The 17,422-nt window shown below is 38.6% G+C and overlaps 1 protein-coding gene across 1 annotated transcript in view; it reads right to left on the reverse strand.

Moving 5' to 3' along the window:
- SLC30A8 (solute carrier family 30 member 8) overlaps positions 1–17,422 on the reverse strand; it is a 408,809-nt gene that overhangs the window by 181,055 nt on the left and 210,332 nt on the right. Inside the window, exon 2 of the mRNA XM_078685565.1 lies at positions 16,864–17,066. Within this exon, the coding sequence (XP_078541691.1) occupies positions 16,864–17,066 (203 nt within the window). The remainder of the gene's footprint in view (positions 1–16,863; positions 17,067–17,422) is intronic.

Consider the following 17,422-nt stretch of genomic DNA (forward strand, 5'->3'; position numbering starts at 1 on the left):
CTTAAATATTATAAGTCTACAAGTGAAGTGAATAAGTGCTTATTTAACTTAACCTATCTTCTAATGCCATAATAACATACGTTTCACATTAGCATTAAAAGGTCTGTTTTCTCTATTGAGTTGTGGTTTTCACACAATGTTTTCTCCTTTGTGTTGCTTTCTGATACTTAGCGATTAGGTATTTGTTTTGTATTAGACAACTGATACTGAGGTTTTCACTGGGAGGAGGGGAGGCACTAGGAAGGATGACTCCTGAGAAGAAGTGTCTGAGACACAGAATGTGGAGTATGCATCTTTTCAAGGACTAACGTCTATAGACCATTGTACAGATGTGAGAAGATATGGAGTTCACCTATTCCTAGGATGTTACTGAAATCTTATTCGAAGATGCAGGAGCCAAAGGAAAATATGTTCCTGCCTAGAATTTTGTATGTTTATATTAGTGTGTATTCCTAGAGCAAGGCAAGGCTTTTTTTCCTTTGAACTTTTCTCTAAGAGGGAAGCTTTCTCACTCGCACTTGCTGGGGACTCATCTTTGAGGTTTTTTTATACCACTCTACTTGGGAGGTTGGTGAGCCTATTCTTTAATGTTTGATGATATACAGCCGAGGATTTTTTCTAGATTGATATATGCTTTATGCTTATGCACTGATTTTATCACCAGACCTCATTACTGAGTATGTTAACTGACACCTCTTTCTGCCATATTCCAATTTATTATAGATCAGTCAACTTTCATTAGGGAACACACTTGTTTTATTATCACCATATTAACTGTAATTTCATCCACTATTGCATTCTTCCTTATATTGAAATATTGATAATTGGATTATGTTAGCTTTTATTGCTCATAATTAACAGATTCAGTCTTATTGAATAAACAATGAAATACTAGAAGAATTGAAAATAAAACCCTTTAACTTAGGCAAGTTCTCTTTATTGACTAGTAACAGTTCTAATGGTTTTATTACAATGTGCTTAATGTAGATGATTGCTCCTTTTTACTTCTCGTTGTCGACCAAACAAAGGTCCATACGACCAGAGACGGGGGTTATTTAATGATTATACCCAAAGACTGAGATATAGAAAACCCCGCTCAGACAAGTGGTAGTGAGGAGATGGTTCATGTCACAGGAGATAAGGAGCTGAAAAAATGTGCCCAAGTTTAGAACTGGCCAAATCCTTAAGTCCAAAGCCCAAATTTGAAAACTGAAAGAGTCTGCAGTTATGAAGGTAGTTGCAGTGGTGGAAGTGTGAGTATCAATAGAGTTGTGCATGGTAATTGTTATAATTAAGAGTTTGTCATTGTGTCAAATTATATGTTTGGTATTTTGGCTGAGGCTGGTAGATTAGTTGTTTTTATGTGCTTTTTGTTGGTTAGTTGAAGTTGTCAGATTCAGAGTAGTCCAAGATCCCAGGATAGTTAAGAAATAATAAGTTGTGGTTTTATTTGTCTGCTAAGGTTTTTTTGGTGTAGATTCATGAAATATCATCAACTGCACAATTGAGATAGGGACTATAGCAAATGTTTGTGATTTTACTAGTATTGATTGGTGTTAGTGGAATCTATTGCACAAAGGGGAAACTATATCAGTCAGGGTGATTTCGCTTGACAAGATTCCATGTGTCTGTGTAAGGAAGTCAGAGAGTGTTAATTCGGATTTATTTCTTGTAGGAATGAGCTTTCCTGAATTCTTCAGTGGAGGAGACAAGACCATTTGTTTTGTGTGCTTGCTTAAAGTTGTTGAATTTTGTGTATGAGAAAATTGTAAAGGAGGGTGAACCGCTGCAAGGAGTGAAGAACTACAACAGAGGCTGTAGTTCTTCACTCTGGGATAGGTCAGTTGATGTGAAGTACCACATTGAGATTTGGAGTACAAATCATCAAGTACTAGGCTTTGATAGGCTTATGAAAACAGGATTGTGTCAGGCTTAGAGGAAAAGATTGACCTATACGGAATTGTAAATTGAATAAACATTTTCTGAATTGATTATTGTTAATGTATTGTTGAATATTTGCAATAATGAAATAGTTTAAAGCGCTTAAAGATTTGATTGATACCAGTTCAGGAGGGTGAAGAGGCTCCATCAGAAGGTATGCCAGTTTATTATTTTGTGACAAATGTAGGGCTTCATACATGTTTGTGGTTTCACCAATGGTACAGTGTCACTGACAATGAAGATCCATTTCGATTTCCATAATATGGTACTTTTGATTTAAGGATTATTGAACATTTAAGGGAAAAACGATATGAAATGAAGCCACCTCCTAGCCCTACACAGCATTAAGCATTTCATTCCTCGGGGTGAGCTCCTCTTGACATTGAGAAAGAAAGGCGCTAGAACAGAGTAAAGAGAGTGGTGCAAAATTAAACAGATGCCCAATGGGATGAAGGACAGCAGAGGTTGAATAAATGCATAGTCAAGAGAGCTAGAATGTACCCAGCAGCAGCAACAGAAAAGACTAAAAAGAATCAAAAGCAGGGAAATGATGACGAGAAAGCTGCAAGAGTAACAGACATTGATAGCGATTATGTGGATGATATTTTAGATGCCTTTTTATCCCTATGTCCACCACCATATGAGGCTCCTACAGCAAATACAGATGGTGTTACATCCACTAGTATCACAGTGGCTACAGATCCTGTTGATCCTAATATACCTCTGATTGAGAGACCACTTCCAGTACCTCAGGTTGCAACTGCACCTTCTAAAGCAGCCCCTAGGGTATTAGCTCCGTGTGTTACTGCTTATAATGTGATTTTTCCTGTACCTGTGTTGCAGGCTGTATAAGCTCAGACATTAGCAGTTCCCGTTGCAACTGCACTAATACATATTGCTCTGAATCCTACTATTCCAGGTGCTCTCGGAGTAGCTGCGACAGTTGACGTCGCAAAAGGTTAAGTGCATGGACCCCACCACAAAATGTTCAATCGTTAAGAGAAGGGAGAAGGATTGTCTATACAACACCAATTGCATAGGGAGAGACTCGACCATTTGGGGATGGTATTTTACACCCATGGGTTGAAGAAACGCCAGAAAATAAAAGGATGGGAGAAATAGAGAGACATCTACTATGGGGAAAGATTGAGGTCAATAGATGTACTAAAATTGAAGGTGAAATTGGAGGACATTATTAGAGAATGTCTAGACATTTCACATTTGAGTCGATATCAGAAAAAAATAATTAATATATTTGAGTTAAGAAATCACAAGACGACCAGCTGCAACTCAAGAAAAATTAACCATGCTGGCAGGACAAAATGAGGTGGATCTCTCAAAGAGTGTTTTGTGTGAATATCATAGATACTTTAACTATAACACCACCCTATAGACACACTTGTAGCACTAGTGATGTGTTGTGTAGTTCCTATAAACCTATATAGGACCTGCACATTTAGACAACATAAACTGTGTGAGTGGTGTCCAGACTGATTCCAGACACCCCCCCCCGATATGTTCGCCTGAATACCAGCTAGCTCACAATGCCACTATGAACCCCTCTTGCCAAGGAGAGAAACGTTTCTGGTAACTATCGAACATGACAACCCATCCCCTCAGGGATCGTGGAAACAGTGCAGTACTTTTCGCTCAGTCACACATGCTCACTTTGTCTCAGAGAGATACACAGAATAAATGGTGGTGACGTTTCCGATAAGCATTTATTGAACCAGTGTCATTGTAGTGTAAATTATGTGTGCTGCAACAACCATAAGACAGAAACAGATATACATGATTATAATTACCAGCAGAGTAAATGGATGGTAGATTTCTACCATAGTGCTAAATTAATATATGCAGGCATATAAATGACAGTAGAAGAGACCAATTGAGCAAACAGTTCAATGGTGCTTTCTTTCTATTATTCCGCAATGTGCCCAAATCAGCACTGGAGGTCTTATATAAGGAGGGCAGCCAATCCAAATTAGTGGGGGGTGTATCCTCTACCCATCTCCTACATATTTCTCATCTGGCCAGCAAGATTGCGTAGAATAAAAAAAACCCAGCAGGGCCTGTGACTCGACTGGCAATGCCAAAGATGATCAGGGCAAGGGAAATTTGGACTAGGGTTTCCCCTACTCTCTCACAAAATTCAGGAATGGCTGGACAATCTTTAAACATATTTATATCTGAGGCATTCACCAGGTCGCACTTCTTGCAACTGACAGGGGGGCCCATTTGCTATTTTAGAAAGTCTAGAAGGAGATAAATAAGCCCTGTGTGTAGTGAAGTAGTGGTTTCTCCTGAACCAGGCTGGCTTTACAATTGTAAACAAGGTGTTAAAGGAAGTTTGCCACAGATCTTCCCAGTCTTCATTTGGGTTAGAAGCTCCCCACAATTCTACAGCTAAATTTAAATCACCATCAATAACTTCCTCTATGGCCCAGTAAAAAAGGACACCTCTTTCCTACCCACTGGCCTCAATACCAATTGCTCCTCTAGAGTGTTCTCTTTACCTATAGATTTTTAAAGATTCTGGGACCAACTCTACAATTGCAGATATTTGAACCTGGACATGCCCTCCTCTAACTTATTATCAAGTGACGCCCAAGACAGAAGTGAACCATCAGCAGCCAAATTCCCCACTCCAAAAACCAAGCTATTTTTAGTGGGGCTGCCAATTTATCTTTCAAGCAGTCCGGAGCCCCTGGAGAGTCAAACTTGAGAAATAATTTAGGCCAGTACATTGCTTAATTCCGGCCCATGTACAAGCCATCTACTGCCTTCATTTCACACTCTCTGTATTGCTTGTTCTTGTAGCATATCCTACTTGTGACCAGGCCCCTCAGATAGGCCTTCCAGGCATCCCATACTACTGAGATCTCAGCCGAACTGATGTTTATTTTAAGGAAGGACTCTGTCTCCTGGGATAAATATTTGGCTTCTAATTCGTCCCGAAGTAGTGAACGATCAAACGTCCACACTCTTAATTGTTCTTTCTCTGCCAAAATTAAATCTATCCATTCCGCCGCATGGTCTGATAAGTGGGGAGTCAGGTTGCTTATATCTTTAATTTTTCCCCTTATATCATGACTGACCAGGATGTAATTGATCCTTGATTTGTGTCTATATTTGCGATTATAAAATGAGACTCCTAATTGGGAGCCCAACCTTTCTCTCCAAATGCCATACAGTCCATTCTGCCCCATCATCATTTGAAGATATGTCTTAGATTTAGGCAAAACATTCGCCCTACAGCTTGGGGACTTATCCACCTGAGGATTCAGAACTATATTGAAATCACCAGCCAAAATGATTGGTTCTGGAAATTCCAACAAATTTGCAAAAATAGTTTTTAGGGTGGAGGGGTCATCTTGGTTAGGGCCGTAATAGCCTACCTCCGTCAAAGGCGAACCATGAACAGATAATTTGACAATGACCCACCTGCCACCTGGGTCTATCATCGAGTTTAAAACCCAGGTGTTTGCTTGCTTTTTAACCAAAATGGCTACCCCCCTGATGTTAGCACTCTGATTGGAACTGACACAGTGTTCCACCCATCTGATCTTCCCAAAGATTCCCCTATTTCATCTTTCGTGAGGTGTGTCTCCTGTAGGATGATTATCTGAGCAGGGGAATCTTTGAGATATTGTAAAATGTTTGCCCTCCTATCTTTCACTCGGAGGCCATTGACATTCCAGGATAAGCACTGTAAAGTTCTCATGGCGGTTTAAACAACGGAACCTTAGGTATGTCAGGACTCCCCGAATGCAGATCCCAAATCAAGCGTGACAACCGTAAACAAATCAAACTGAAAGGTGAATGAGATTTTTTTTTCTTTTTAACCCCTATGCTCCCCACCCGTGCTCCCCTTCCTTCCTCCCGCCCCCCTTGGACCCGACCCTGGAGAACCCTACCCCCATTTACCTGGACTAATAGTCCAAATTCTGCCTACCGGGGTAACCTACCCTGTCCCAAACTACTCAAAGTGCTACCAAAAAGCTGAAACTCCAAGAAAGACGCCCTATCTCGGTCTTCCTAAAAGTCTACTTCTAGTGCTATGACCCTATATGTTTTGATTTGGCCGAATAACTCACATTTGATTACATCATATCTATCTTTCTAAAACCTAATATCTCAAGGACCTTAAATCTTGGGGTAAGATTTAACCATTCCCCGAAACCCCTGGAAGCCTATACTGCAGATGTATGTGCAACATCATAGTTGGGCTATTTGGAGACTTTGGCTACATTTTCCAAAACCTCATCCGCCTCTTGCACTGTTTTTAGGTTGTACATTTTATTATTGTTCATGATTTTTAAGAGGAAATTTTAGCTGGGCAACCGCGCCAAGTTTCTTAAAATCATCCATTTTCCTGCCCAGCTCCCATTGTCTATCCAAAGTGACGCGTGCCAGGTCAGAGCGGATTTCAAAGGCAAAGTCTCTGGGTTTCAGGGATTTTTGTTATAAGGCACAATTCAAAATCTTTTCTTTCAGGAAAAATATAAGAAAGTTTATTAAGATCTTCATGGGCTTTGACAGGTTAGGGTGCTTCCTGAAGGGGTCCCTGTGGATCCTCTGTATTTCCTTCAAGTCTTCCTCAGATTCTTCGATCTGGACTGATTCTTTTATAAGAGTCACAATGAAAGGCTTGCGATCTTCCCCCTCCTTTCCCTCAGGAACATTGAGAAGACATAGATTATTACTCCAAGAATTGTTTTCCAGCATTTCAAGTCTGTCCCAGAGTACAGCCTCTTCCCTTTTGAGCGTTGATATGTCTGCTTTAGCTGCTCCCAAATCATCCCTAAGTTCTCCAACTGAGCTTTCTAGGCCCACAGTCCTTGAATTTAGGATACCGATTTTTTTCTCAAGTGACTCACAGAAAAGCCTGCTCTTCCCCTGATTTCCCTCCGAAACAGAAAAACCCTTTCTAATATCTGCTGAAAGAGTAGAAAAAAGCACCTCAAGCGACGTCACAGAAGATCCCACAGAACCGTGGTCCTCAGAGATTTTCCCCTTTTCTCCACTACCACTGGCCTCTATTATTTCGCAGGCAGGGCTTTATCCTCCTGAGTGACCATTATACTCATCCGAATCCATGATTGAAACCGATCCCAGGTTTATTCATGGGTAAAATTTGTGTAGCAGAGAGGGGAGTGCCAGCTACCTCCTCCATATCCTTCGAGAAGGGCCTCAACTCAAACTGCCCGGAGCTCTTTCTGAATGTCTCTCCTTGTTTTACCACGTCTAGCACCTGTGGTTGAAATTTAAAATAAAACCTCAGAGAGGAGGTGATCCTTATTTTTTAATCTAAAGAGTTACCCTTGACTCTGCTTGCTTTAATGCTTCGTAACCGAGGTAATACCTCCCTTCCTGTAGGTTACCCTGGTATGTGTGCCAAATTTACCCTCCGAGGGCAGCTTGATATTTTTATCAAAAGGTTTCACTTTTATCAACCCCTGCGCTGCTCCCCCACGCTTCCTACCTCTCCTTGCGTTTTTTGTTATCTGGGTTTTGGTATTAACAGAAGCTGTGCTGGTCCTAGAGAGCCCCCCCTCCTGACCTCCGATATCTGATCTGGTCTGTTCTGCAGCGTAAAGAATAAAAGCAGTACAAGCTTACCGTCCTCTCTTGTGAACACTTTGCTAGAGGGAGCTGCGCCGAGGTTGCCCCCCTCCTCCTGGCCCCCCTGTACCTTGTGTTGTTGTAGCTGTAGGTATGAAAGAGTCGGGGTGAGCCTGCCGCTCTCCGAGGGTAAACACTCGCCTGTTTTCACCAAACAAACAACCTCCTCCAGCGTGAATAGCCTCCCTGTGCTGCCTCTACCTCTTCCGGAATCCACTCGGAGGAGTCCGCGAGCCCCCGCTCTGCGCCCCCTCCTCAGCTCCAGGGCGTCAACAGTCCAACGTGGCAGAGCAGACCTGAAACACGCCTGAGCGCCATGAAACCAATTGGTGACCGTGCTCGGTAACAATTTTTTTTAACATAACAAACACTCCAAAACACATTCCCCAGACACCTAAAGTAAGTTGGGCCTCAAGAAATAGTGGGGTCACAGGAGCACAAGTTTTGCGAGTTTTGCGGGTCTCAGCTTCTCCCCATTTAGGCGTGGGACATGGGTGCCTCCAGAGGAAAGCGACTGCTTAGCTAATGGCTGCCATGTTCTTTACCCCGTACCTAGCATGTATGTAGGTGTATTGCCAAAAATCCCCCTAGGTGTATTGCCAAAAATCCCCGTAGGATATAAACATCCCCATTACCTGTTGTGAGAGAATGAAAGACCCATCTCAGTCTCGAGATGGACACCCTGCGAGGGATGTCAGACCACTGCGTGCTGGGATGTCTGCGTGCAGGAACCTCAGCGTCTCGCGTCAGTGTGTCAGCATGGAAGTATTTCTCCTATGTCTGCCCCAGCAAAGATATGGTGCTTATATACCCAAAAGGTACCCTTAGGGGTTCTCCCTTGCTGTGTCATGTCGGCCGAGGATGACAAAAGGGATTACCCTAATACATAGTTATTATGCTGAAGATGCAGTAGATGGTAATTCTGCTGTGTTTCTGAGAATCCTCATGCATAATAAATGAGGCTAGCTTTTGGAAAAAAACACACAACATTTATGCAGCACCTAACAAGGTAAAAGGTCAGCACAAACCTGTTATGTAGTACAATGGCACACTGGTACTTCTGGTGCTTTCCTGGCATTTAACACAGAATTAGTGACCTTATAGATCAATGGGTTTGAAAGATCGATTAGCTTTAGATATATATTGTTAGCAGAGAAAGGCAGAGTCTGTAAAATGTTGAATGCTCCACATTGCTGCTCATACATACCCAATGAAAGTAAAATTATAGAAGAATTTGCAAAGAACAGTTCTGAACTGAAACCTGAATTAGAACCTCTAGGAATGTACAAGAAATGTTAGGCAAGGAGGCTTATGTTATCGGCAATTGCTTTGCAACAGTAGAGGAGGACTCTTTACAAATCATATTAAAACATGTATTACTATCGATATTTGTTTATTATGCCTATATGTTTGGTTTCGAGGATTTACATCTCTATTTAACAAGGAAGAAGAATAAAAAAGACAAACTGAAGAATTAGAAATCGAAGAGAGAAAAAATAGAGACTATAAAAAAGTTGAAGGAAGTTGAAACTCTGAAAAAATGAAATTGATGACTCTGTAAAGAAAGAGCGTGCATTCTAAAGAATAATTTGTGAAAAAGAAATGGTGATGGTTATTGAACCACCAGAGGGGAGAAACTGTAGAAATGAATTTCATTTGGTAACAAAATCCCTTTTTATTAAAATATTGGTAAATCTACCAGTGAAGTGAATATGTTCTGATTTAATTATGCTAATTTCTGGTGCAATGTTAACAGAGGTTTCACATTAACATTGAAAGGCCTGTTTTCTACACTGAGTTGTTGTTTTCTCATTTCTGCAGACATAATTTTCCAGAAGCCTTCTGTTAGTCGGTGAGTAGGGATTTGTTTTGAATTGGACAACTGCTAACAAGATTCAGGAGATAACTGTCTGGGCCATAGAATGTTATAGACCAAGGTACAGACGTGAGAAGAAGTTTACTAAAATCCTTTTGGAGGATGCAGGAGATGAAGGAAAATATGTTGCCACCTAGAATACTGTGTGTTTATATTAGTGGGTGTTCCTAGAGCAAGACATGTTTTTTTCTCACTCGTACTTGCTGGGGACTCATCCTTGAATTTCTTTATACCTCTCTAATGGAAGGTTGCCTAACCTATTTCTTTGATGTCTGCTGATTTATAGCTGAGAATACATTCCAGCTTGATATACAAAGGCCTTAAGCTTATGCATTGATTCTCTCAACAGAACTCTTTATTGAGTATCTGAAATGACACCTTATTCAGCCTTATTTCAATTTAATATAGATTAGGGAACTTTCTTCTTGGAACATGCTTGTTGTCTTATTACCATATCAATTATACTTTTATTCAGTAATATATTCTTCCTTAGACTGAAATATCGATTATTGGATTATATTAACTTTTAATGCTGATACTTAAATGATGAAGTCTTATTAAATAAATAATGAAGTGCTAAAAGAATTGAAAATATATCCCTTTGACTCACATAAGTTCTCATTATTGACTGTGCTAAACGTTTAAGGATTGTATTACTATGTGTTTAATGCATGATTGCTCCTTTTTACTTCTCCTTGTTGACGAACAAAGGTCCATACAACCAGTGGCTGAGTTATTTAAGGGTTAAACCCTAAGATTGAGATACATAAAACCCTACATGGCGAAAATGTCTTGGAAGCCAGAATTGCCAGGGCTTTTTGTTGTATTGATGTTGTCTCTGGTGGCAAACAGGGGGATGGCTCAAAGTAAAAGAATTGTAGAGTGCAGGTAAAGGAAGGAAGAGAATATCAGAGTAGGATGAAGAAGTAAAGGTCCGTCAAAAAGTAAGACTGCTGCTGGGAAAAGCAGGATAGAGAACAAGGTGAGAGGTTGTAGGAAATGATCTAGAGTTTAGAGGAAAGAGAAGTTATTAAATTGTTCAAATGCTGAATAAAAGTTTTATTGTTAGGAATAAGAAGGGTGGGAATTTGTTGGGGTGGGAACGTATTTAATGGGTAGGGAGAAGGATTAGTCGTTATTAGTTAGATCATTATTCTTGGATTGTTAGATTGTATGGCATGGTCGAAGGATGTGTGCATTGTGAGCCTAACCTGCTCCTGAAAACAAGTAGCCTTTTTTACATATATGGGCGTGGCGTCAGTCCGTTTATTCTTCTCTAAATCCCTGTTTCAAGGACATTTTTATTTTGGACTGCAGGAGGAATACCCTGATTTGGGCAAAAACGCCAGCCTAACAGGTAATATCAATATGGTCACACTATGCATTTTTAATACAGACATATTGTTTTATTCAATGTTTGCCTCATCCAAGTTTTGTTTCATTATGTGCTTATGTAGCACTGCATACTTGGGTAAATACTTGCACAAATGAAAGCATGGATTTAAGTGTGTTTTACATTTTTAGAAACTTGTAAAGGTGAATTATGTTCTCTCGTATACCATTATAATTGCTGACAGCCCAGCAGAATGGATGGGTTACTGTTCATTTGAAGCTATAAAGGAACTGCTTACTTATCGTCCTAAACATATGGCTAGCAATTGTAAGGTAAAATAAACTGTCAATATGTATTTCATTAGACTTCTTTCTGAGAAAAAGAATTGTTCTCCCAAGAACGTAAGCCTTAATCATAAATATTACAGTTCAGGTTCTGATGAAGTCCAGACAAGTTGCCATTCCAAAACTACACAAAGGCCCATAAACCTGAAACAAAAGAGTAATTAAGTGTTTGAGATACCGGAAAAAAGCTCTGTGGAAAAAATGAAAGCAACATTGGAAGCACAATTCTGGGTCAATGAATTCTTCCATTTAACGTTTGTCATATTTGTAGTAGAAATAGGATTTTTACTAATTACTTTATCTTGCAGCGATCACCTTAAAACAATATGTTAAACTTGACTAAATTGTAAAAATATGTGAATGCTAAATTATTACTGTAATTGATTTTATATATTTATTTTAAATGTAGAACAAAATACAAAATCTACAGACTAAACTTGATTTTTGAAAATTATCACAATTATGTAATAAAAGTACCACTTAAGTTTAGAATTAATGTTGACTGCATCAGGTCCCTCCTGATTAGTTTGACATGGGCCAGTCGGCAGACAACTGAAGCTCTCTGGGGAGTTGTGGACCCTGTCATTTGAACAGGCTGGACCGTGAGCACTCAAACTGGAGCTGTATTATTCTTGCATGCAGACCCAGTACATGCACCACTGCATTTATCTCATGCTGTACCAGCAGAACATCACACTGGTGGTGGATAATGTTGACTCCTGCCCTCTGGCCACAGTGAGTTTGTGCCCCACTGACACACCTTTGGGGAGAGATTGACACTGTCAATTGTGTAGTGTGGGCTTAGGACTGGCTGAATTGTAGGGTCCATCTAGACTGTCTCTAATCTCCTGGTTGGTTCCTGGCATAAAACCTGGTGCTTCTCCTTATGGTGAACAAGAGCATCAAGCAATTCACTCCATTTATATCTCCTGGATGGATCACTGACATAATATCGACTACAAAAATATAGGCATTTAAAATATCGACTCCAAAATATCGACTACAAAAATATCGAAGTCCTATCTACAAACAGGTAAGTACAAAAACATCGAATCAAAAATAGCGTTTAAAAATATGTACTTGGTAAAAAATATCGAATTTATTGAAATTAATGTAAAATTAAAAAATATTAAAAATAAATAACCAAAATATACCTAAAAATACATAAATAACCTTAAAATGATTAAATAATTAATTTAAGTTATAAAAAAATACAATTTTATTTGTTAAAACATATATATATTAACATAATATTATTAAAAAATATACAATAATATTACCGTAGCATAGCAAGAGTGTTAAAATTACTATTCCCACTCCAATGAGTGCAACAGTAGGGAAAGCGTTGGATAGCGTAGCGATAAAAATTACTATTCCCACTCCAAAGAGTGCAACAGTAGGGAAAGCGTTGGATAGCGTAGGGGTAAAAATTACTATTCCCACTCCAGTGAGTGCAACAGTAGGGAAAGCGTTGGATAGCGTAAGGGTAAAAATTACTATTCCTACTCCAGTGAGTGCAACAGTAGGGAAAGCGTTGGATAGCGTAGGGGTAAAAATTACTATTCCCACTCCAAAGAGTGCAACAGTAGGGAAAGTGTTGGATAGCGTAGGGGTAAAAATTACTATTCCCACTCCAGTGGGTGCAACAGTAGGAAAAGCGCTGGATAGCGTAGGGGTAAAAATTACTATTCCCACTCCAGTGAGTGCAACAGTAGGGAAAGCGTTGGATAGCGTAGAGGTAAAAACTACTATTCCCACTCCAGTGGGTGCAACAGTAGGGAAAGCGTTGGATAGCGTAGGGGTAAAAATTACTATTCCCACTCCAGTGAGTGCAAAAGTAGGGATAGCGTAGGGGTAAATATTACTATTCCCACTCCAAAGAGTGCAACAGTAGGGAAAGTGTTGGATAGCGTAGGGGTTAAAATTACTATTCCCACTCCAAAGAGTGCAACAGTAGGGATAGCGTTGGATAGCGTAGGGGTTAAAATTACTATTCGCACTCCAAAGAGTGCAACAGTACGGAAAGCGTTGGATAACGTAGGGGTAAAAATTACTATTCCCACTCCAGTGGGTGCAACAGTAGGGAAAGCGTTGGATAGCGTAGGGGTAAAATTTACTATTCCCACTCCAGTGAGTGCAACAGTAGGGAAAGCGTTGGATAGCGTAGAGGTAAAAATTACTATTCCCACTCCAGTGGGTGCAAAAGTAGGGAAAGCGTTGGATAGCGTAGGGGTAAAAATTACTATTCCCACTCCAGTGAGTGCAACAGTAGGGAAAGCGTTGGATAGCGTGGGGGTAAAAAATACTATTCCCACTCCAAAGAGTGCAACAGTAGGGAAAGCGTTGGATAGCGTAGGGGTTATAATTACTATTCCCACTCCAAAGAGTGCAACAGTAGGGAAAGCATTGGATAGCGTAGGGGTTAAAATTACTATTCCCACTCGAAAGAGTGCAACAGTAGGGAAAACGTTGGATAGCGTAGGGGTAAAAATTACTATTCCTACTCCAGTGAGTGCAACAGTAGGGAAAGCGTTGGATAGCGTAGGGGTAAAAATTACTATTCCCACTCCAAAGAGTGCAACAGTAGGGAAAGTGTTGGATAGCGTAGGGGTAAAAATTACTATTCCCACTCCAGTGGGTGCAACAGTAGGAAAAGCGCTGGATAGCGTAGGGGTAAAAATTACTATTCCCACTCCAGTGAGTGCAACAGTAGGGAAAGCGTTGGATAGCGTAGAGGTAAAAACTACTATTCCCACTCCAGTGGGTGCAACAGTAGGGAAAGCGTTGGATAGCGTAGGGGTAAAAATTACTATTCCCACTCCAGTGAGTGCAAAAGTAGGGAAAGCGTTGGATAGCGTAGGGGTAAATATTACTATTCCCACTCCAAAGAGTGCAACAGTAGGGAAAGTGTTGGATAGCGTAGGGGTTAAAATTACTATTCCCACTCCAAAGAGTGCAACAGTAGGGATAGCGTTGGATAGCGTAGGGGTTAAAATTACTATTCGCACTCCAAAGAGTGCAACAGTAGGGAAAGCGTTGGATAACGTAGGGGTAAAAATTACTATTCCCACTCCAGTGGGTGCAACAGTAGGGAAAGCGTTGGATAGCGTAGGGGTAAAATTTACTATTCCCACTCCAGTGAGTGCAACAGTAGGGAAAGCGTTGGATAGCGTAGAGGTAAAAATTACTATTCCCACTCCAGTGGGTGCAAAAGTAGGGAAAGCGTTGGATAGCGTAGGGGTAAAAATTACTATTCCCACTCCAGTGAGTGCAACAGTAGGGAAAGCGTTGGATAGCGTGGGGGTAAAAATTACTATTCCCACTCCAAAGAGTGCAACAGTAGGGAAAGCGTTGGATAGCGTAGGGGTTATAATTACTATTCCCACTCCAAAGAGTGCAACAGTAGGGAAAGCATTGGATAGCGTAGGGGTTAAAATTACTATTCCCACTCGAAAGAGTGCAACAGTAGGGAAAACGTTGGATAGCGTAGGGGTAAAAATTACTATTCCCACTCCAGAGAGTGCAACAGTAGGAAAAGTAAATACTTCATATATTATTTAAAAATATATAAATTAATATCTATACAAAATTAATTAAAAGTAATTACCAATTTAATATAATATAATAATTAATCAATTTAAATTACAAATTACAATTAATTATTACAATTAGTTACCTATTACTACAAATTAATTACAAATTAACAATTAATTAATTAACAATTAAAAATTAATTAACAATTAATTCAAATTAAATACAATTAAATAAATTGAAATATTTAATTAATTATAAATAGATTACTTCCCACCCTATTCTACTATAAACCCACAACCCGCTACAGAAAATAAATTAGTAAATTTAACATAATTAGCAATTAATCAATTAAATAAAATTAATTGGCAATTAACATTTAATTATTTACCCATAAAAAATTGATTAACAATTATTTCGAAATAAATACCAATAAATAATTTTACATATTTAATTAATTATAAATAAATTAGTTCCCACCCAATTCCCCTATAAACCCACAACCCGCTACAGAAAATAAATTAGTAAAATTAACATGTTTAGCAACTAATCGATTAATTAAAATTAATTGCCAATTAAAATTTAATTAATTACCAAATATAAATTCATTAACAATTAAATAAAAATGAATACCAATAAATACATTTACATATTTAATTAATTATAATTAAATTACTTCCCACCCTATTCCCCTATAAACCCACAACCCGCTACAGAATTAAATTACGCAAAAATTAAAAAAACTAAATTCATTAATTAAAATAAATTATAACATAAATACACACTTTTCACACATATCATAACATAAAAAACACTATAAAAATTCGATATTATTAAAAATTCGATAATTTTAATAACCTATATTATATACTTCGATATTTTAACTTCCTATATTTTTAACATTCGATATTACATTACCTATCTTAAAAACGATATTTTTGATGTCTATATTCTGTCCATTCGATATTTTGTCCATTCTATATTTTAAACTCGATATTATGTCCATTCGATATTTTATACTCGATATTTTGACTGTTTACCCTCCTGGATACCGACTGTTTGGGGCTTCACCCAATCTAATCACTGATGTTGCACTTTTGGTGCATATATTGCTTGTATATCTGTGGGTTTCACTATTCCTCAGCCTTGAAAAAGCCGTCGGTCTTCCGACCACCGGGCGAAATATGTGTTGGCTATTTTTCTGTCTGTTTTTCACTGTGACGAGGTGTAACAATGAAAAGAAATAAAGAAACTACACAATAAAGATATTAACTTCTTCAATCATTTCAGGGGTACAAACCTCCGCCAACTGCCTAAACATACATTGCTAATTGGCTGCAGTCATTGATGGTATGATGTTTTTCTCTTGTTGGCTATGCAGGTGGTCAATATTAACATATAGATGTAAATGCAAGTGACAAAATCACTGTATGTGTGTGGGAACCATGCTGTTTGTTTTGTATGTTACTTCAAACCTCAATAAAAAAATATTTTAACACAGTATAGAATTAATGTAAAGTATTTTTTTTAAATTGAAGTTACATTTATTTTTAAATTAAATTGTAATTATTAAAATGTTATCATGAAATAATATTTATTGCTTACATATAATTGTTTTAATATTACATTAAATGCATACATATTTTTAAAAAGCCAATATAAATTAATTTATTTTTACATGATTTCCTATGGGGTTTTATTTTAAGTCCCTGCTTCCATGATTTTCTATGGGAGAGTGTTGCAGTAACAGGGCTTGGCCATGGTTAATGCTGTACTTACTCCAGGTCTGAGCTGGAGAACATCTACTACTGTTTTGGGTCCTTTTTGGCTGTAGTAACTCTAGAAGTGGAGTTTCTTAATAGCAATGGTCATACTATTTTGTGGATAGGTGTCTATCCCTTCCTAACCCCGTTCTTAGCACTCTCAAAAACCCTCCTTACTTCTCCCTAACCCACTATCATATAGTAGTAAGTATGCCCTTCTTTCCAACCACTCCCTATGGCCCCTCACACATTTATTACTATGTAGTACATTTACATGTGGTAGGCTCTGTCTCAGTAAATGTTGAAGATTAGGAGATTGCCGCTTATAGGTTTGTGAATTGCATTTTGTGGTAATTAAGTAGTACTACTCTAGTACTACTTCACGCGCTACAAAATGCAGTTTGTGAATGGTGCCTTAAAAGTTCATTTAGTACGTTAAAGTGTACTTACCTACAAGCTCTCCAATGAGGAAGGACAGACAAATTACTGTAGCTATGTAGAGTTTTCGCTTGGCTGTGCTCTTCTCCTTCTGTCTGGCCTCGTGCGCTTTGGTGTTGTTGTGGCAGTGGTAAGTTGCAATGGACTGAGGGGTGTCTTCATTGGTCTTTTCTTTAATCAGCTCTTTCTCGTGTAATTCACTGCCAACATTCAAACTAGAAAATCAAATGGAAATAAAAAAATACCAGGTTATAATAAGTAATCAACTAGTAAAATCTTTGCATGGCATATACCATAAGTGTATTCATATGATGTATAATTTCTGTAATTATTTATTGTGCATAAATTACTCAATCTTTGGCTGGAATACAGAAGGTTGCAGGTCATAAAGATTGTAAAATAATACATGGAGAGCATAAAAGTGAGGATGAATGAACAGTAACGTGAACTGGGGGCTAAATAAGTTACATATAATTCTTGGAACTCAAGGACATTCTTATTGAAGAGAATTCATAATCCTGGCAAATATATTTAAGAAGGTTTGAAACACAAAGATTTGAAAGAAAGTGAT

Source organism: Lissotriton helveticus, chromosome 4_1 (assembly GCF_964261635.1).
Source record: "Lissotriton helveticus chromosome 4_1, aLisHel1.1, whole genome shotgun sequence".
Lineage (NCBI taxonomy): Eukaryota > Metazoa > Chordata > Amphibia > Caudata > Salamandridae > Lissotriton > Lissotriton helveticus.